Below are 21,152 nucleotides of genomic sequence, written 5' to 3' on the forward strand. Positions count from 1 at the left end.
AAGGAGGATGCCCAGAGGTTGCTTAAAGAGTGATCATGTGAGATTTGGGGCTCATATGCCAGTTGTGACAACTTAGAGAAAAGGCAGGGCATGCGATGTGGTAAAAGGAGAAAAAGGTTTGGTCACTGAATGGATAGTCAGAACACAGGAGCCAAAAAGAAAATAGGTATCTAGAGATACGAATTAAACAGAAGTCAAGTTTGAAAGCAAAACAAGGAATTAAGGTTAACTCCTTCCATAAGTTCTTCTTCCTCTTTTTCTTTAAAAAAAAAAACAAAAACTACATGAACTAAGAAGAAATACTCCTTTTTTTTTTTCCATCTTTGGTAACATAATAGAGGCAGGTATTTTTTTCCCTCTGGTATCTTTCCCTCCTCACCTTCCCAGTAAAGCATTTTGCTTGCAAAGAGGAATGGCAGACCCCCTGGTAAAATCTGAAAACACAAAGGCTGTGTTCTGTGTAAGTGTTTCATCTTGCTAGATTACACGGATTTTTTTTCCCCTTATTTTCTATTGAAGTGTAGTTGATTTACAACGTTAGTTTCAGGCCTACAGCAAAGCAATTCAGTTATATATATACATACATACATATATATTTTTCAGATTCTTTTCCATTGCAGCTCATTACAATAAATTGAATATGGTTCCCTGTGCTATACAGTAGATTCTTGTTGTTTATCTATTTTATACACAGAAATGTGTATCTGTTAACTCCAAACTCCTAATCTATCCCACCCCTTCCCCTCTGGTAACCACAGTTTGTTTTCTATGTGGAGACTTGTTTTCGTTTTTATATGTTCCCAACGTGCACTAAATTAGTTAACTGACCTAAGCAGGAGGAGATGGACTTTATAATCCTCCTGAATGACAAGTTTTCCCGAAGGAAAACGTTCCCACCAGCTCTCCCTCGCCTGGAGCCCATTCCTCTCACATCACCAGCAGATGACAGCTGTCCGTAGCAGAACAGATCTCTGATGAACAATCTCATCAGATAGAGAGACGTAATATAATACCACTAAACAGGATTTCTATATCAGATTACATTAGGGAAAGACAAGTAAATGGCTCACCTTTATATACAATGGCTCCCTAAGATGATCAACCAGAATGCAGGTTTTCTCCTCCCACACAGGATTTAGGTTCTTGTGTATTATTTTACTTCTAAAAACTTCTTTTCTTCCAATTTTAAACTTCACGTATGGATCACTTGTTCCTGTTAGAGATTCAGATCGATCCACGTTAATCATGTCTTTCAATGGAAGCAAGAAAACAGCTCATCTAAATGTCAGGAAGTACTTAAAAGAATAAAATTTAAATAAAGCTTATCACATGGGAAAATAAAGATTAAGTGCTTTTTCCTAAATTTTCCCTTAAATATTGAAGTGACAGTAAATAATAATATTACTGTTATTGTCATTATTATTATATCTTCTGATTTTAATACTGTAACCCTGTTCTGGTGTTTACAAACTCTACTGCATGCTGAGTATGTAAATTTAACTTATGTTGTAAACAATAGTGATAAATTTGACATTTCATCTGGTCAACTATAAAAAGGATGATCCATGATTTCAGCTGAGTTAACTAGTTTTAGACTTATATATGCTGCTAAAGATTTATACTAATCTAATGGGTTTAACGGGTTTAGGGAAAGGTGAGTCTCAAATTGGGCTTCAATTTCATCCTCGGTCCCATATTCTCTCTTGTTCAGAAATTTCAATTTTAGAATGTTAGGGGAGGATGGAAGTCTCAGAGGAAGGCACTGGGGGAAGGGGACAAACGTTTATTAAATAATCTGGATACTTCATATTATCCCTTAATACCTCCTACATTCCCTACGATGATAAAGGCTGTAAGAGACGTCAAATAAGTTGCTCACGGGAACACGGCTAGCAAGAGATGGTGTTCGGATTCCAACCAAGGCTGTTTAACTATAATACCCGTGCTTTTTTTTTTTTTTTTTAACTGCAACTGCAAGAGGGAAGGGCCTTTCCATACCTTCATATATATTGTACCATTTCTCATTCTGACTGATGAATGAGACCAATCTTGATCTAATGAGTCTACGCTGTCATTAAGGATTCCTAGGGAAGGTAAATCAGGGACATCCCCAGGTAAATCATTCCAGTGTGTGACAATCTTCAGCCTCAGGAAATAATTCTTTATACAAGGCCTGACCCCCTTAAAATAAAATTTTATTTAATTCTTTCTGTTTTGTCCAATCTGAAACTATAGTTGATAAGTATGGTCTACATGATTTAAAGAAAAATATGAGTGGGGCTCAGAAAATGGTAAAGCACCATATAAATATTATTATGAGGCTGATACACTTAAACTCACTATATTTCTCCTCTATACTCCAGTCACCTCCACGACACACAAATATCTGTGCTAAATATAAAGACTGCCTGATAGGATTTGACTTTTCTTATTTAATCATTTGGAGACTTTCTCAAAACTCTCTACATTCTCCTAATAAATGTAAGACCTTATTTTCATATGTATAGACCTGGTTCTAATAAAGTAACGATTCCAATTTCCTGCTGTGAAACTCCCACTTCAGCTTGATTTCATCACAAGAAGACAAGCTTTAAAAAAAACTTATAAATGTCAATGCAGGCTATTACCTGGTAACTTGTTATAATGGATTCTTTAAGGGAGTCAGTGCAACCAAAATGTTTATGAGTTAAAATGGCTTTTTTTTAAAAACAGTGATTCCCAGCTATGGGCTGGACACCCAGGGGATTAGAAGTGTTACAGAACATAACTTCAGGGATATTAACATCCATGTACCCATTTGAATTTTCTCAGTCACGCCCTAGATCAAGCAACTGTCTTTGATTTTGAAAATCATCTATGCAACTGCTACCACCTGCTAAAATATAATCAACTGTAAGAGCAGAGCCATGTCACTGTTTTTTAGACCTCCAGCATTTAGGACCAATTCAGACATATTTTTGCTCCTCAATGAACATTTGGTGAATAATTGAATCACTTCATATCTAATGATGTGGGCAGTAGACCTCTATTCCTGTTGATTTTTGTCACCTCCACGTGGATACCTAATAGACATCCCGTTAACACTACCATAAGCCTTGATTCCTCTCTCCAGCTAAGCCCACTCCTCCCTCAGGTTTTGTCAAGTCGGTTCAAGTCTTCATTATTTGGCAGTTCCTCAAGAAAGACACCTAGAAATTACCCTCCATACCTCCTTCTCCATGCTTTGAATCCAGGACACCACCAAGTCTGATGAATTCTCCTCCAAAACACACCATGGATCTATCTTCTCTGTCTCCACTCCAGTTAAGCTACCATGACTTCTTTGCTGTGCTACCGTAGTCATAGCTTCCTAACTGGGCTCCCCACATCTGCGTACTCCTCCATTCATTCTCTATCCGGCAGCCAGACTGACTTTTTAAAAATGCAAATGTAACCTTCCTCCTTCTTTACTTAACACATATCAACACCTTTCAACTCCACCTACGATAAAACCGAGAATCTTTAATGTGGTATACAGAACTTGTCATTTCTCCAACTTCATTTTTGGCCCCTTGCTCTGTTCCAGCTGTCCTGTTCCTAGAAGTTCTTTTCTGCTTCCAGTCTTTACATATTCCAGCTAGCCTCTCTGCTTGAAAAGCCCCTCCTTCTCATTCTCTTCCCTGTTTGCCTGGCTGACACTTATTATCATCTCTGAGGTCTTAGTTTATACATAATTTGCTCAGGGATGCCCTCTTCAACATCCCAATCTGAATAGGTCTCTTTGTTATTTGCTCTGGGCATGTGCTCTTTTGCTTAATGGTACTAATCATTACTGCTACTGAGAGGTTAATTTGTATGTCTACCTGTTGACTGTATGAATTTTCCCATTGGCTGTAACCCCAGTGACGGCAGGACTCTGCCCCAGCAGATGGCACGGTGTCTGGGGTAGAGCAGGCACTCTCAGTGTATGTTCAATAGACGAGGAGATGAACTGACAGCATACAGAGTACTATTACATACGTCCCCATCCCCATAATGACCCTGTGAAGTTGGTACAAGCATACATTATCAACACATAGTTTCCCCATTATTATCATTCCCATACTATGGGAAACAATCTGAGATTCAGTGTGACTTGCACCAAGTCACATAAGCCAGTAAGTAACAGGATGAAAAGCACATTTAGGCTTTAGACACCAAGTTCAGGGTTTCTTTGACTCAGCTTTTTAAGAAACCTGGACATCCCTATTTTCCTCCTTTAACTCTAAAACAGCATCATAGAATTACTATATAAAGATGTTCATTCATCATCTAGATACTGTACGTAATACCAATACTGGTAAGTAACATTGTGGTCTATAAAACTCTTACATTTATTATTTGTTTTAATCACCCTAAGGGCTCTGTGAGTTTAACTATTACCTCTATTTTTCAGATAAGAAAACCAGGAAAGGTGAAGCTGGCTTCAGGGCAGACTAAAACCCAAATCTGGACACTAGTCCAGTTAATGCTTTTCCTGGTTATCATCACACACCATTCACCCACTGCAAGGTATACTGAGCTTCTATCTCTTTGCTCCAAAAAAATTATGAATAAGCCTTTTTACAAGAAAAGTGGTTTCAAGAACCTCAGCCTTATGTTTCTGAATAGTTATTGATACTAGCATCTCACATGATTTAATGTAACTATTATGTGAACAAAGGACATAAGTTCCGGTTCAGCACAGAAGCCAGTGTACTCAGAAGTAAACCTTTCTGAGAAGCAGTCTGTTTCTTGCCCATTTTCAGAAACATTTTCCTCAACTGCTGTACGTTGCTGTACGTTAACTATCAAAATCCCCTTGGAGACAGGTTCAGTCGGTTCTTACAATACTGCTGGGTGATCCGCTAGGTCTTTTTTTTTTTTTTTAAACTAGTTACATTAACTGTAGCTTAGGGGACTTTTAGTGACTTAGAGTCCTCACTAGTTCAAGACCTTCAGGCCATGATTCCTACATGGAGAATGGGAGACATCGTTTTTTCAAATTTAGGTTCAGTAAAATATTTGTATTGAATGCTGTCACCTTCTGTATTTGAAAGTGTTTTCCCAGATTTATTAGCTGGTGATGTTAATAGGTATTATTTGTTTTCTAAAAAGGAATTCTGTGGTCAGGAATATTTGGAAAATGCTCATTTAAAACAAAATTAAATGGATTAATTTCCTGTAACTTTTAAATAAGAGAATGTGCCCTGTGACTTTCCAGAGGGATACGACATTTACTAGGGGTAATGCCACTAGGGGTGACATTTACTAGGCTCCTTTGACCATAGAGCTTACTTTTTAAAAATTCTATTTTTTATTGAAGTGTAGTTGGTTTACAATGTTAGTTTCAGGTGTACAGCAAAGTGATTCAGTTACACATACATGTATTTTTTCTTTTCTGATTATTTCTGTTATATGTTGTTACAAGAAATTGAATATAGCTCCCTGTGCTATACAGTAGGTCCTTGTTTATCTACTTTATATATAATAATGTATATCTGTTAATCCGAAACTCCTAATTTATCCCTTCCCCACCATTTCCCTTTTGGTAATCATAATTTGTTTTCTATGTTCATGAGTTTATTTCTGGTTTATATCATTTTTTTAAGATTCCACATATAAGTGATATCATATGATATTTGCCTTTCTCTGTCTGACTTATTTGACTTAATATGATAATCTCTAAGTTCACTCATGTTGCTGCAAATGGAATTATTTCAGTCTTCTTTATGAGAGCCTACTTTTTCAAGTGTATTTTTCAGGACTAAGAATCCCTGATTCCCCCTTTGGGGAAAGCTACCTTATATTTCATAGATGAGGAAGTTTCACATGTTTTGGAGGTTCTTTTTTTTTTAACAGACTTTCCGGTGAACTCAAATCATCTGATTACAATAAAATTCCCAGGAAATCTAAGTCACTAACTTGTGGTTAACCTTGAGTCAACATACTAAACAAGAAAAACAAGATTTAGTTTGTTGATTCAAAAAACTCAAAATTAAATTCACGTGGCGCTGTTTTGTTATAATATTTCATTCAACCACAAGGTGGCACCAACACTTACCAAATCATTGCTAAGGCCTGTTCTGCTCCTCAAAGTTAAGGCTTCACTACTGCACACCGCAGTTCTCAGGCATTTTCTAGCAACTTGAACTTTATTATTATTAGCTGGACTGTGACCCTCATTACAACATTTTTTTAAATGGTGATAATAAAATGGAAACAGGTCAAAGAAATATGGGACAAGAAACTAGGAAGTGTTAGCCCTAAAATAAAATTCATTTTATTATTATTAATACCATCTTCAAGAGCAACCGTTCACATATTCATTTTATCATATAACATTAACTTCAGAATTTATTGCAAAACATTATTATTTTATTCTATGCTTTAAAAACTCAAGAGTATTTTAGACCTAGGGTATTTTAACTGTATATTTCTGAACCCTAGGATCAAGTTGTCTAAAAAAGAGGAATTAGATGGTTTGTATGTTTCCTAATGCAGTGAAGAAAAATATGTCTCGAATGCTATGTTTTGTTTTTTGTTGTGTTTTGTTCCTTTTTTTGGAGTTGGGACATCTATGAGCTTGTCAATATTTTGTGTAATTATTTAGCCTTTAATGTAATTTAAGTCCAACACAGAACTAAACTTTGTCTGAATGGGTCCCTTTCTGTGCAGCAATAAACACAGCGTACACAAGATGGCAGACTTTCTTTTCTTAAAACTACTAAAGCAATTTAAAATGTAAACAGCCATCTAATAATGAGTCTCTCGTTTTTCCTTTTTAGAATACATGAGCCTCCTGGTTAACAAGTTTAAATCAATCTTATCCCAAACCTAGTCTGTAATAAAAGAGAAACAGCTACTCCTGTTGCAGGAACCTATAATTATTCAATAATGCAAACTCCTAATCAAAAACAACACCAAATGAAAACTCAGTCTTTGTATTCCGAGTAGGAGAAAGAGATGGAGAAGGAGGAAGATGAAGAGAAAGAAGAAAAAAAGACAACGGAAGAAAAAAAGAGAAGCGACTGTAAGTATTAAGTGTGAACAGTTAAAAACAATTCAAATTTAGGGCAGGTCTTCCTAAAGGTGTCCAGCCTTTCTACAGATATTTAAAGCTAGCTACTTTTGTTGACCAAATACAGCAGGGAAAATGTTTGTTCTACAATAGGTTCCCTCACACTTGAAAGAGGCCTGTAAAAATAGTGAAGCTGAAAGTACTCAGAGCAACAGATTATATCTTTGTATAAATTTATTTTCACTAATGATTTAAAAATCTTCAAAACAGGTACCTAATTTATACATTAAAATTATTCTTTAAGCTCTCTCATTCCTTCCTCATTTCTTATTTTTTGAGATTTGTAATGCCCCACAGTGGAAATATTACATATGACCAAATAACTAAGTATATTAAAATTCAAATGCAGAAAGTTGATAATCATATATACCTTAATGTTATCAAATAAAAGTAAACACTTTTTCCATAATGAGGAATATGAATATTCCAGTGATTTTTAAATTGCTGGTTACTGAAGTTGCCATGGTACAACACAGAGATGAATGAAAACCAGTTCTGTGATAAAATGCAGTATAGGCCTGAACTATGTAAATTTCTTACACATGATATACAGAAGGTATAAATGACAGGAATAGACTCTTGCTTTTTATGAGTAATTTTTTGGCTTATTTTTCTCTTGTAAATGCAAACTTCTGGATAGGTTAGAAAAAAAAATGATACATGTTGTATGTGGGATAAATCTGGCTCATTCTAGCTCCCCTCCACATGTGGCATAAATTACAGGTGTATCGACATGCAATTTCCTGGTAACTTCTGGAAGTTTAGGTAGACTAAAATATTGAAGGGTGGTGGTTACTTATAATTTTTTCACACTGATTTAGAAAAATATTAATTTTTGAATATTCATTGTATAATAATCTCTGGCATAGGAGCAACCATAACAGAGAGTGCTGTGAATGTCATTTGTCATCCTTTCCAAAGGGCTCTGCTCCTCCTGCCCCCAGGAGTCCCTCTGTGACCAGGGATCAATGCATCGACTCTGGAGGGACACCGTCTACTCCTCATCATTTAAACATGTTTTTTACCCAAAGAGAAACAGTTTTCCCTGGGATTCCTCTGGAATATGTTACTATGTGTATCCAGTCATCCTAACCAAACAAAATCTATAAATTTTTTAAAAATTTGTAAGTACTTTAACTTTCCTATTTAAAAAAAAATCAGAATATTCAAAAACTCTACCCCAAATATCTATACTCTCCTCAATCCTCTATCTCCTGGCCAGCCCAGTACTACTCTGAGATTGTTTCCTTGATTGTCACCAGTAAGTAACCACCAGTTTCAGTGGCCCTTCCTTAGACTGCAGCCCCTTCCATCTGTGGTCACACTGAGGGTTGTTAACTTCACTGGATGAAATTTCCTCTTTGTGGATTCTGTGACACTGCTCACTGTGTTTCTGTGGTGGAAAGAATATCGACCAGAGTCAGCTTTGCTTCTTATATGCAGTGCAGTCTTAGAAAAGTCATTTGACTGCTCTTATCTACAGTTTTTTAACCTTTAAAATGAGAGGATTCCTCAAATTTCTCTAAGGAGAGTCAAGGATCTCTGATAAGATTTCACTTCCATGCCCTTGAGGGAGAACAAGTCATTCCACATATATGAATTTTTCAGGAAATTAAACATGACTGTGTCAAACACCAAGACCAGTTTTATGAATCAGTTTGAATAAAACATTTCTAAATTTATTATACTTTTCTTCTTTGGGGGTAACTAATGAATGCACTTTTTAAAAATGGGGCAGAGCATCATTTGTTGATCATGTGTACCAGGGAAAGTATCATTAAGGTTCTGGGAAAACAAAGTTTAACCTTCTGTGGAAAACCAGTGAAACCTGAGTAGCAATATTTCAATTTCTGCAACTCTCAACAGAACGCTGCTGAAAGTCAGAAGATATTCCTTTTATTAGTGTCCCCCAGGGATATTTCTAAAATCTATTTATTATTATTTTAGCTTCAGTTCTTTCAATTTAGAGTTGTTATAAACTCAACCACAGAATTATCTGTTATATATGCCAGTGAACAAAATGTGGTTCTTAAAATATAACAAATAAAAGTGATTTGAGGTGTAAGGAGCCTGATTTCCCGAATTACTGTGGGGAAGAGCGCACTCTGCCAACCAGAAGCACGGTGCCTTGGACCATTATGTGGGTGAGAAATAAACTTCTATTACATCCGCACCATTAAATAATGTGGAGGTGTACTTATAACAGCAGTTCAGCCTATCCTGATACAGATTCCTACATCTTGTGAATTCTAATTAAAATTCTGCTTGCAACCACAGCTTAGCCTAACCTATCTGATAAATGTTCCAAAGCCCTCACATTCTAATTCTTAAAATATCTCTTGGAATCATCTTTGCCACCACGGTCTCATCATTCCTTATCTAGATGATTCTAAGAGCCTTCTGCTTGGTCTCCCTGCTTCCCTTCAAATCTATCCTCTGACTGCTGCCAGACTTCGGTCAAGTACAAATCAGGCCACTTGATTGTTTTTAGACTACATTTTACTCCATCTTCTGCATCCACAAGCATCGCTGTGGGTACCCAGGCCCCAGAAGTCTGGCTCTCAGGGTCAGGATTCAAAGCCTCTCCTTGTCCAAGAGATTCTTCACAAATGTTTGTGTATTGTTTTTCTCTTGGACTCTTACCCTGGAGCCTTCTTGATTCTAATTTGGTGTCTGTGGCAGACTGAACTCCTACATCTGTCTTCCTCTTCTTCATTTTAGTAACAGATTCCCTATGTGTTTAGCAGGACATGTGATTATTCCATTAGAGAATTTCTTATTCTCCAGGCCAGAGGTGTGGCCACGTGGCCAAGTCCTTGCCGGGACCTGTGAGCAGAAGTGACATATGCAACTTGTGGATCTTTTGGTGAAAGTGGGGGCAGAGCCACTTCATCAGGCCAAGACCCCTCACATCAGGGCTTAGTGTGGGAGAAAAACGTATTTTTTCCAAGCCACTGTATTTATGGGTCTCTTGTTACCAAAGTTTAGCTCACACTCAATACAACTTTCCAAATAGACTTTCCTTCTAGAAAAGTGTTTTTCTTATTGGAACTATTTATTTCACTTTGTACAGCCCATCAATCTTGAGAGCCACTGAATTTGGTTTCATAAGACAAGGTGGTATGAACCAGCTTTCCCCACAACCTGGCCATTCCTGGACACTGGAGTTTCTCACAAAACTGGAAGATAATATGCCATAAGGAAAAAAAAAATGGTTTGAGGTAGGAGGAAGCTGACTTTCTTCAATACTTATGATGTGCCTGGGGCTTTTCATACAATATTTCATTTGGTTATAACACAGCACAGCAGAGATGTCCAATTAATGTCTGTTTAATACATGAATAAACTAATATTCTTAGTACTTCACAGGTGAGTAAACTGGTTCAGAGAGATCAGGCTGCTTGACCTAGTCATATGGCTGGTAAATGACAGCTCCAGACTCTATTACAAGATCTATGTGACTAGATTCCAAATTTACTCTGCTACACCATTATGCCTAACTAGTCAACCAACCTATCCCATCTACTTCAGACTACCATATCTGAGCTCAGCCCTCACATAAGGAGGCCCCATCAGAGACTGGATTCTATACTAGGAAGCCATGGGTCTTGTTAAACTTGGCAATCATTAGTTCTGAAACATTATCACATCAGAGTAGCAGTTAGACAAGCATGAGTGAATCTGGCTGGGAGATGATTTATTTAGTATCTTTTATCTCCATCAGACAGAAATCTCATAAGGGCAGAGATCTCTTGTGTATTCCAGAACCTACCACAAAGCAAGTACTCAACCGACAAATATTTGTTGATTATATGAATAACATACATTACCATTAATATATTTGCTAAGCTGGGCACTTATTCAGATGTTCTGTAGATGAGAAGTCTAGTGAAAGATGAGTCTGCAGAAATTAGCAAAGAAATATTTGCACGATATGCTAAAGAGAGTGAACTGAAATCAGTGAGAAAGCAATGAAGAATCTAAAGCAAGGGAGTAACATCAGATTTTTGTGTCAGAAAAATATCTAGGCATAAGATTTTGGAGAAAGCGGGGAACACTAGAGCAGGGAGACCAAGTGGAGACCACTGACTTTTCTTTTTTCTCAAACTGACTATGTGACTATGCTAAGGAATGTGTTATTCAATTACCATGCATTTGTGATGCATTGTAATCATATTGTAATATAATTGTCTTGAAATTGGTTCAGTTAATAATGGTCATCAATCAACAGGAGTCATAAAACTCTTGTCAACTACTTACAGTTTTGATGGATGAAGAGGATTTTGTTTTCTTTTCAGGGTAGTAATTCACAGCTTCTCTCCAATGTCCATGTCCCTCATCCCTTTCCCTTTGCCCTGAATGACCTTTTCCACCATCCTCAGTCCCCTGTCAGAAGTAAGCTCAAGCATCACTGCTGCTTGGACGTCTTCTCTGGGCATTATTAGGCCCTTTCCACGTGCTGCCTAACATTTTCTGCAAACAGCATTTGTCACATGGAGGCCTTGCTTATGTCTGGCCCCTGTTGTCTGGTACAAATCCTACGTTATCATGTGTGAGCAAGCAATGTTGGTTGACTGAAAACACTCCTGCATAACTCAACGAACGAATGTCTGTATCATCTCAAAATAACAACAGAAACTAATAAGGTAACCTGTGCTTATGTTGCATACCCTTTATTTCCTATTTTTCCCCACTCTTTATATATATATATATATTTATTTATTGACGTATAGTCAGTTTACAATGTTGTGTCAACTTCTGGTGTACAGCACAATGCTTGTTACACATGAACATACATATATTCGTTTTCATATTCTTTTTCACCATAAGTTACTACAAGATATTGAATATAGTTCCCTGTGCTATGCAGTATGAACCTGTTGTTTATCTATTTTATATACTAGTTCATCTCTCATTTGAATTTTATTTGCAAATACTGAACCTGAAATACGTAAAGTTTAATATCACGAAAGCACTGTGCTGTCATTCCTGCAACAGTAAATATTTTGCCATTGCCACTTTCCCAAACCGTGGTAATTGACATTCACTGTAATTCCTCAGAATGGTCAATCTGTTCTAGTTTTACAAAGTGCTCTCAGACAATCTCATTTTAGTAGCAGTCTGCTTAGAGTGTTTACTTATTTGATTGATTGATTTGAATTTATTCAGGACAATCAACTAGAAACCCAACTAGAATAAAGGTAAATAAATATGCTTGTGACATATCTCTTCTATTATTTTATGTCACCAGTACGGTAGATATACTAAACATACAGTAAAAAGTGTCATATTTTTGTGTAGAATAGATAGAAGGAAGGTTATATTTCTGTGTATGGAGAAGTCATGGCTGAAAGTGTTCCCCTTCACTGACATCCGTGGTTTCCTCTCCTGCACAGGCAAGTAGCTAAACTACACTTCAAGTCCTTCTGTTTAGGTGTGGCCGTGTGACTAAGGCCCGGGTTCTGGCCAGTGGGCTGTGAACAGAACTCGTACGCCTCTCCCAGACATACCTGGCCCATGACATGTTCCCACATGGAATCCTCTCCCTTTTCCCAAGCACTAAGAAACTAAATAAGGTCCAAGCCACATGGTAGAAAGAGTCTGGTATTTCTGAAAGGAACAGAAATCCTACCTCCACCCACCATGAACAACAAAGTGATAAAGAAGTAAGTTGTGATTTTGTTAAGCCACCAATGAGTGTTTATGTTTTACAAGTCCTAACACTATTTACCTTATTCAATTGATACAAAAAATTGAGTCCAAGACTGCGTGCTGTCATTAAAAAAAGAATCCCTAAAATAAGTGACATTGATTTAGTGCGGGGAGGGGTGCGGCTGGGTGGCCAGGCAGCACTGGAAGGCTGGTGAGTCCTGCTGGGCCTGGTAAACATGTGGCGAAGCTGTTCCTGTGGTGACACTGGGAGGCAGACTGCCTGCTGCTGAACCTGGGCTTGGGGGGACGTGGTTAGAAAGAGCCAGAATGAAGGTGTGTATTTTCTAAAATTGGTTGCTTTTAGTAGGTAATTCTGAGAAAGAGATAAATTCATGAGAAAACAGGCTGATTTACAAGTAGAAATGAAAGGGAGTAAAGAGAAGAATTGAAAAAGCTGTTTTTAGACCAGAAATAATAGAAAATAAGGTTGAAAAAGCTATAGGCTACCCTATTTTATTAGAGTTTAGTCACATTTAAGACAGTATTCACAGATATATTTTAGAGAGATCATTTCTATTCTTTTAGTTGTTTTACCTATTTTAATTAGTAACAGCAACAAAATGAAAAAGTCTTAATATGGATATTGGTCGTCTCCCCATTCAGTAATGTGTTCCCTGCAAAACCAAGTGACCACTGAATAGTCTTATAGAAACATAAGGGTTTAGAACTGGATACCCCAGTCTTTCACTGAATACAAGAATCCCAGCTACAAAAGTAACAGATGACAGGTGACCAGGGAGATGGAATGTTGACAGTTTGAATACTTAGAACTCAGCACTTGAAAATTAAATTCAGTATGTGTCAAACACGTACATTGTGTGATGCAGTATTTTACTTTGGACAGGTCTGACATAAAATGTATGCTATAGAACTGAAATGCCTCCTCCAGACTGTTAGAGCTATCAAGAAAACAGCTAGTCCCTGTTTCACAGACACCGCTTCCAAGCATGTGGAGTCCTTAATAGATTTAGTCACTGGCCCAGTGATAGACCTGAGGTCATTAAAAGAAAGATGCAATAAGCTGACTTCTTGTCAACTGTCTTTCAATGAGAGAAATTTTAAAGGATATGCTTCCACACGTAAAAGACTTTTTTTTCCTTTCCAAATACAAGTTAAAATCCATGTCCTCAGATTATTAATTAAAGGCTTTTCTTCAATTATCATATTATTTGATGTAGTCAATGGTTATATAAGTTTTACAAGCAAGTAAAAAAGATAAGCAAAGCAAAATGTTAACACCTACAATGTAACTAAAATACTTGTGGAACAATAAAAAAAAACCCCTTCACCCTTAAGCTAAAAACAGTTAATAAGTGTTTAATGTGACAAGTGACTTCAAAACTTGCAATTATCCTGCTAAAGCGTGTCGTCACTGATAGAAGCAAAGACGGCAGACACAAGATAGCGGTAGGTGTTGTGACTCGTTGTTCCTATCTTCAACGCAGCATTCCCCTCAGCCCTCTGGCAGGGTGTGGGAAAAGTCCATGCCTGCATTGGTAGGTTTAATAAAACCTGTAGAACCAACCTGAGCTCTGCATTTCCCAATAAGCCATTCTTTCTTGCCTTCTGACTTTCTGCCAAACTTTCTCCATTTCCATTAACATTGTTAGTTTTTAAAGGAAGACAGGGCTCTTTCTTAACATAAGATGTGTGCTAGTTTGCAGAGTAGATGAATTCTCCAGTTGGTGTACTTTTCCTTTTCTGAAATGCACTCATGCATTCAACAGTATTTACTGGATGTCTATTATGCACTAGGCACTGGAGATTCAGGAGATCATAAAACAAAATTCCCACCCCCAAGGAGCTCGGTTTGCAGGGGTGGGAAACAGATGAGTCAATAAAGAGGTAACACGTCACGTAGGGACAGATGTGTGAAGCAATGTAAAGCCACAGGTGAAGGGATGGTGGTCAGAGGGGCCTGCTATTTTAGACAGGGTGCAGAGGGAATGCCTCACTTCTGACGAAACATTTGAAAAGGGACCTGAACCAATTAAGTGAGCATTTCTGGCAGAGAAAGCAGCAGGTGCAGAGGCCCTGAACAATTCCAGTGTAGATAAAGTGACTGACCTAGAAAGTGAGTAGTGGGAGATGAATCAGAGGCTGGCAGGACAACAGATCATGTAGGACACTACTGATTCTTGGTAAGGACGTGGAGCTTTCCTTCAAGGAAGTTAAAATAGAAGAGCAAACAGATAAAAATATTTTAAGATTGCCTTGTCTCTATACCTCGGTTAAAAAAAATAAGATTGCCTAGTCTGATGTCAAACGATTAGTCTTTGATTAAGGAATATGCCAAAATAAAATAGGATGTACTCAAAGGACCAATTATAAAAGGGCAACTACATTGTTTTCTGAAACTACTCAAAGCAATTACTAAATTCAAAGTAACTGGTCTGAAATATATTGGCAAAGTCAACTTAAAGGTTAACAATGCATGTACAATGAATGTGAATTCTTACACTCATCTTTATATCTACACCACATCCTTTACAGTTTAGATTTATTAACTATATATAATATAATCAAATATAAATTATTTTCAGAATCTGTTATGATTCCTGTTGATGTCAATGTTATCCTATCCTGATTGTAGTATAACATCAAGTGAGATTTGGCAACCCACATTCTTCACTAAAATATATTTAAGCCAATGAGAGTTTATTAAATGTTTAAGGCTTGCCCAGCACATAATGAGATAGCTATATGCAGAATTCTAAAATGCATCCCCAAGATTTCTTGTCCCAATCCTTGGACTGTGAATATGATGAGATGTGTCTGTGATTATGCTACATATATGACAAAAGGGGTTTTGCAGATGTAATTAAGGTTATTAATCAGTTGACTTTGAGTTTATCAAAAGGGAAACTGTCAGGGTGTCAGGGTAGACCTAACCTAATCTCCTTTAAAAGCACAGACTTTTCTCTACCTGGTAAGCAAAAATGAAAATCAGCTTTGAAACACGAGGAGTTCCTCTGATCTATGTTGAAGAACACTCTGGAAAAAGCAGTATTTATAAAGTTTTTAAAGGAGTACTAATAGAAAGCATAAGCTGTCTTAGGCTGGCACAGGGAATAATATTTCAGGGGCAAAACAGCACAACAGACGTCTTTTAATGATAGAGTAATGAGGGCTACACCCTCGGACTTCCTCAAGATAGGCCCCAGCAGCATCTGCAAACCTGAACACGTGACTTAAAGTGTACACATTAAAAACAGCAGCTACACTCCATCACTCGTGTTTAGCAGGTAGCACAGTATCTTTGGTAAGTCAAATGCATGATTCCACGAAGCCCCAAAGGGGTACACAGAAGATCACTTGGAGAGCTTTCTAATCCTGGGTGCGGTTTTACACAGGAGTTTGAGGGGCTCGCTCTGTTTACTTTAGCCTTTCATATTTAATTACATCCTTACATTCTCGTTACAAAAGTACATAAAAATTATAAGGTCCAGATAACTAATGTTCTCTTTGCTACTATCAGAGACATTAATCGTGTTTGCTATAGACACCCTGCACAGTGTAACTAGGCTCTGTAGAAGCCTCTGTAGAAGTGTGCTCATATTTCAGCAATATTGTCCTCCTAGGTTAGTAATATGTTTGTTTTTTTATTTCAATTTACTTATTTTCTTGAAAGTTGTTTCACTATAAATTTACTAAAGCAGTGTCCTCCAAGCTAAGGCAAGTCTACTTTTCATGGATACTAAAAGCAATGAAGGTTTATATTAGTATTTATTTTTGAAAGAGACATACCTTTAAAAAATATCTTTATGTTAACAGATATTGAGGCCTCTGTTTGTTTTTCTGGGCTGATTCAAAAGTCTTCACAGGATAGCACTGTATTTTTTTTTTTAATTGAAGTACAGCCAGTTACAATATGTCAGTTTCTGGTGTACAGCACAATGTCCCAGTCACGCACATACATACATATATTTGTTTTCATATTCTTATTAGCAGTGTATTTTTTTTCTGAGTCATTTCGATCTTCCCTAACATCCACATTTCCATTTAGAATGTGACAACTGATTTCTATTGTATTCAAATGACTGCTACCTCAAGAATTAATGAATACAATTTTCTAAATGCTAATGTTTTAGTGAAATGAAAGTGCTCTTTAGCAAATCTGTTCATTGGATGTTGTAGAAATGATTTTTGGAAAGTAAGTTTTTGAAAGAAACTTGGCATCTTATAATACCATGTGTTAATTTATTTGGTTCTCTACCTTCTAGTCTCATTAAGGGAAACTTTTTAAGATTTTGTTAAGTTCAGTGGCTCAAAGCCTGTTTTTTAAGCATGTTTTACAGAAGGGTTGAACATGCTGGACAATATGGAAGGAAAGACAAAGAAGGCACTGTTGCCTCTCTCCTTTACCTAGATCCTGTATTCGTTTTCTATTGCAGTGTAACAAATTACCATAAATGTAGTGCCTTAAAACAACACATTTATTATGTCCAGGCTTCTGTGGGTCAGACATGGCTTAACAGAGAGCTCTGCTCAGGGTCTCACTCGGCTGAAATAAAGTGTCAACTTGGCTGACTTCTCATCTGGACCTTGGGATCTTCTTCAAGCTCATTCAGGTTGTTGGCAGAATTCAGTTCCTTGCAGCTATAAAACCGAAGCCATTCACTCCTTGAGGTCATTCTTCTCCATATGCAGTTCCCAGCATGGATATGTCCTCCTCCTTTTTCTTTTATTAAATAAGTTTCAGGTGTACAGCCTTACAATTTGATATCTGTATACATTACAAAATGATCACCACCTCAAGCCTAGTTAACATCCATCACCATACAGTTAACCCCCTTCGCCCATTTCTTTCACCCCACTTCCTTTCCCCTCTGGTAAACATGAATTTTCTCTGTATCTATAAAAAAAGATTTTGTTTGTTTTGTTTTTTAGATTCCACGTATGAGTGAAATCATATGATATTTGTCTTTCTCCATCTGACTAACATCACTTAGCTTAAGGTCCTCAAGGTCCATTCATGTTGTTGCAAATGGCATTATTTCATTCTTTTTTTATGACCAAGTAGTATTCCATTGTGTATGTGTGTGTATGTATGTATATATTTTATGTGTGTGTATACACACACGCACACAGCCCCCACAACTTACCAAGTCATCTGTTGATGGACATTTAGATTGTTTTCATGTCTTGGCAACTATAAATAGTGCTGCTATAAACACTGGGGTGCATGTACTTTTTTTTTAATTAGAGTTTTTGTCCTTTCTAGGTACATGCCCAGGAGTGGGATTGCTGGATCATATGCTATCTCTATTTTTAGTTTTTAAGAGACCTGGACCTCCAAATTGTTTTTCATAGTGGCTGCACCAATTTACATTTGCACCAACAGTGTAGGAGGGTTCCCTTTTCTTCACACCCTCTCCAGCATTTATCATCTGTAGACTTTCTGATGGAGCCATTCTGACTGGTGTGAAGTGATACCTCATTGTAGTTTTGATTTGCATTTCTCTAATAATTAGCAAAATTGAGCATCTTTTAATATGCCCATTGGTCATCTGTATGTCTTCTTTGAAGAAATGTGTTTGCTTTAGGAGACTGAGCTAAGAAAATATTGCAATAATTTATGTCAGAGAATGTTTTGCCTGAGTTCTCTTCTAGCAGTTCTATGTTGTCTTATCTTATGTTTAAGTCTTTAAGCCATTTTGAGTTTATTTTTGTGTATGGTATGAGGGAGTGTTCTAACTTAATCGATTTACGTGCGACTGTCCAGCTTTCCTAACACCATTTGCTGAAGAGACTGTCTTTTCCTCATTGTATATTGTTGCTTTTTTTGTCAAAGATTAACCTGCCGTAGGTATGTGGGTTTATTTCTGGGCTCTCTATTCTGTTCCACTGACCCATGCCTGTTTCTGTGCCAATACCACGCTGTTTTGATTACCGTAGCTCTGCAGTATTATTTGAAGTCTGGGAGGGTTATGCCTCCAGTGTTGTTCTTTTTCCTTAGAATTGCTTTGACAAGTCTGGGTTTTTTGTGGCTCCATATAAATTTTAGGATTATTTGTTCTAATTCTGTGAAAAATATCATGGGAAATTTGATACAGGTCACATTAAATCTGTAGATTGCTTTGGAGAGTAGAAGAAATATTGTTAAAATGGACATACTACCCAAAGCAGTCTACAGATTTAATGTGATCCCTATCAAATTGCCCTTCTTTTTCTTTTATTGCAGTCTTTGTTTTAAAGTCTGTTTTGTCTGATACAAGTATAGCTACTCTAGCTCTTTTCATTTTCATTTGTATGGCTATCTTCTTCTGTCTCTTCACTTTCAGTCTCTGTGTGTCCTTACTTACTAAAGTAAGTCTCTTAAAAGCATATAGATGGGTCTTGTTTTTTGACTCATTCAGCTCCTCTATGAATTTGGGAAATTTAGTCCATCTACATTTAAAGTTATTATTGATAGGTATGTACTTATTGTCATTTTCTGGCTGTTTTTGTAGTTCCTTTCTTCTTCTCTTTCTCTCTTCCCTTGTGTTTTGGTGGTTTTCTTTAGTGTTGTGTTTATATTCCTGCCTCATTTTCTTTTGTGTATTTATGTAAGTTTTTTTCCTTGTGGTTATCATAAGGTTCATATATAACATCCTATAATTAGTAGTTTGTCTGAAGTTGGCAGCAACTTAAATTTGAACACATTCCAAAGTTTTATCATTTTACTCCCCCTTCAACTTTACACTTTTGATGACACATTTCACATCTTTCTATTTTATGCATCCCTCAACTAATTATTGTAATTTATTTTACTACATTTGAGTTTTCATGGAAATGTTTGCTTTAGAAGTGATTGATTATATTTATTATATATTTATCTTTTCCAGTGAGATTTTTATTTTTGTGTTTTCTCATTATTCATTTTGCCATTTCTCTTCAGTTTAGAGAAGTTCCTTTGGTGATCATGAATTCCTTTAGCTTTTGCCTATCTGGGAAACTCTTAATCCCTCCTTCAGTTGTGAGTAATAATCTTGTTAGGTAGAGAATTTATGGTTGGAAGTTTTTCCTTTCAGCATTTTGAATATGCCATGACACTTCCTTTGACCTGAAAAGTTTCTGCTAAAAAATGTGCATGTAACAAGTTGTTTTTCTCGCTACTTTTGTCCTTAACTTTTACCTTTTAAAATATAACAAGTCTTGATATGTACGTGTGTCTTTGGGTTCCTTATCTGAAACTCTCTGGGATTCTTGGATCCTTCCCCAGATCAGGGAAATTTTCAGCAACTATTTCTTCAAATAATTTTTCTGGTCCTTTCTCTCTCTTCTCCTTCTGAGACTCCTATAATGCAAATGGTATCTTTATTTTTTTTTAAATACTTTAAAATTTTGCTGCTCTGTCTGAGTGAGTTTCATTGCTTTGTCTTCCAGCTCGCTGACTTGTTTTTATACTTCATCTAGTCTGTTGCTATACCCCTCCAGTGTATTTTTGAGTTCAGTTATAACATCTGTTTGGTAATTTCTTATATATTCTCTTTGTTGACATTCTGACTGTGTGCATCCATTCTTCTCCAAAGTTCAGTGAGCATCTTAACGACAATTTCTTTGAATTCTTTATCAGGTATGTTGTTTATCTTCATCTCTTTCAGTTATTTTTCTGAAGTTTTATATTGTCCTTTCAAATGGAACATATTACTCTGTCTCCTCATTTCGCTTAATACTCTGTGTTTGTTTCTATGTAGTAGGTAAAATAAGCTACCTCTCCTAGTCTTGAAGGAGTGTCCTTATGTAGGAAGCATCACATAGGGCTTAACAGGAAAGCAGGAAGTGCAATCCCACTTGGACACCAGAGCCAGGAGCTCAAGGGAGTCCCCTATATGGACTGTTTATGCCTTACTGGAGTGGCAGAGCCACAGCTGCTAGTGAAGCACACTTGTGGATGGGACCAGCCCCAGGCCGAGCTATGGGGCCTGGCTACAGCTGCTGCGGTGCACTGGTGGGTGGGGCTGGCCCCCAGCCTGGCTGTAAGGCCCGATGGCTGTTTGCTTTTTCAAGGCCAGCAAAAGGATCTCTCTATTTCAAAGAGGGCTCCAGTTCCTTTTTTAAAATTCACCCAACTGGGTCAGGCCTACCAAAGATCATTTCCCTTTGGATGAACTCAAAGTCAGTTGATTAGAGACATTTATCACATTTGCAGAAATGTCTTTACTTTTGCCATATTACATAATATAGCATAATCACAAGAATGATATCCCACCATATTCACAGATTGCATCCATACTAAAGGGGAAGGGAAATCCAAGGCCATGGGTCATTCAGGGTTGATTCACAATTTTATTACACCACAGGTTCTAAATCCAATTTTATTAAACCAGTTTCTTACATCCTGTTTTCCAGACCCCACCGTAAGTTCTCCAGCTTGAGG

At 37.0% G+C, this 21,152-nt stretch overlaps 1 protein-coding gene across 17 annotated transcripts in view; it reads right to left on the reverse strand.

Moving 5' to 3' along the window:
- The window catches only part of MCTP1 (multiple C2 and transmembrane domain containing 1), a 482,756-nt gene that overhangs the window by 238,889 nt on the left and 222,715 nt on the right, over positions 1-21,152 (reverse strand). For all 17 annotated transcript variants that reach the window (XR_004318469.1, XM_032476195.1, XM_032476180.1 and 14 more), the window contains exon 3: positions 1,071-1,213. Coding sequence is in view for 16 of the 17 variants with exons in the window: in XM_032476195.1 (XP_032332086.1) it covers positions 1,071-1,213 (143 nt within the window). In the remaining variant the exon portion in view is untranslated. The remainder of the gene's footprint in view (positions 1-1,070; positions 1,214-21,152) is intronic.

This window comes from Camelus ferus, chromosome 3 (genome assembly GCF_009834535.1).
Source record: "Camelus ferus isolate YT-003-E chromosome 3, BCGSAC_Cfer_1.0, whole genome shotgun sequence".
Lineage (NCBI taxonomy): Eukaryota > Metazoa > Chordata > Mammalia > Artiodactyla > Camelidae > Camelus > Camelus ferus.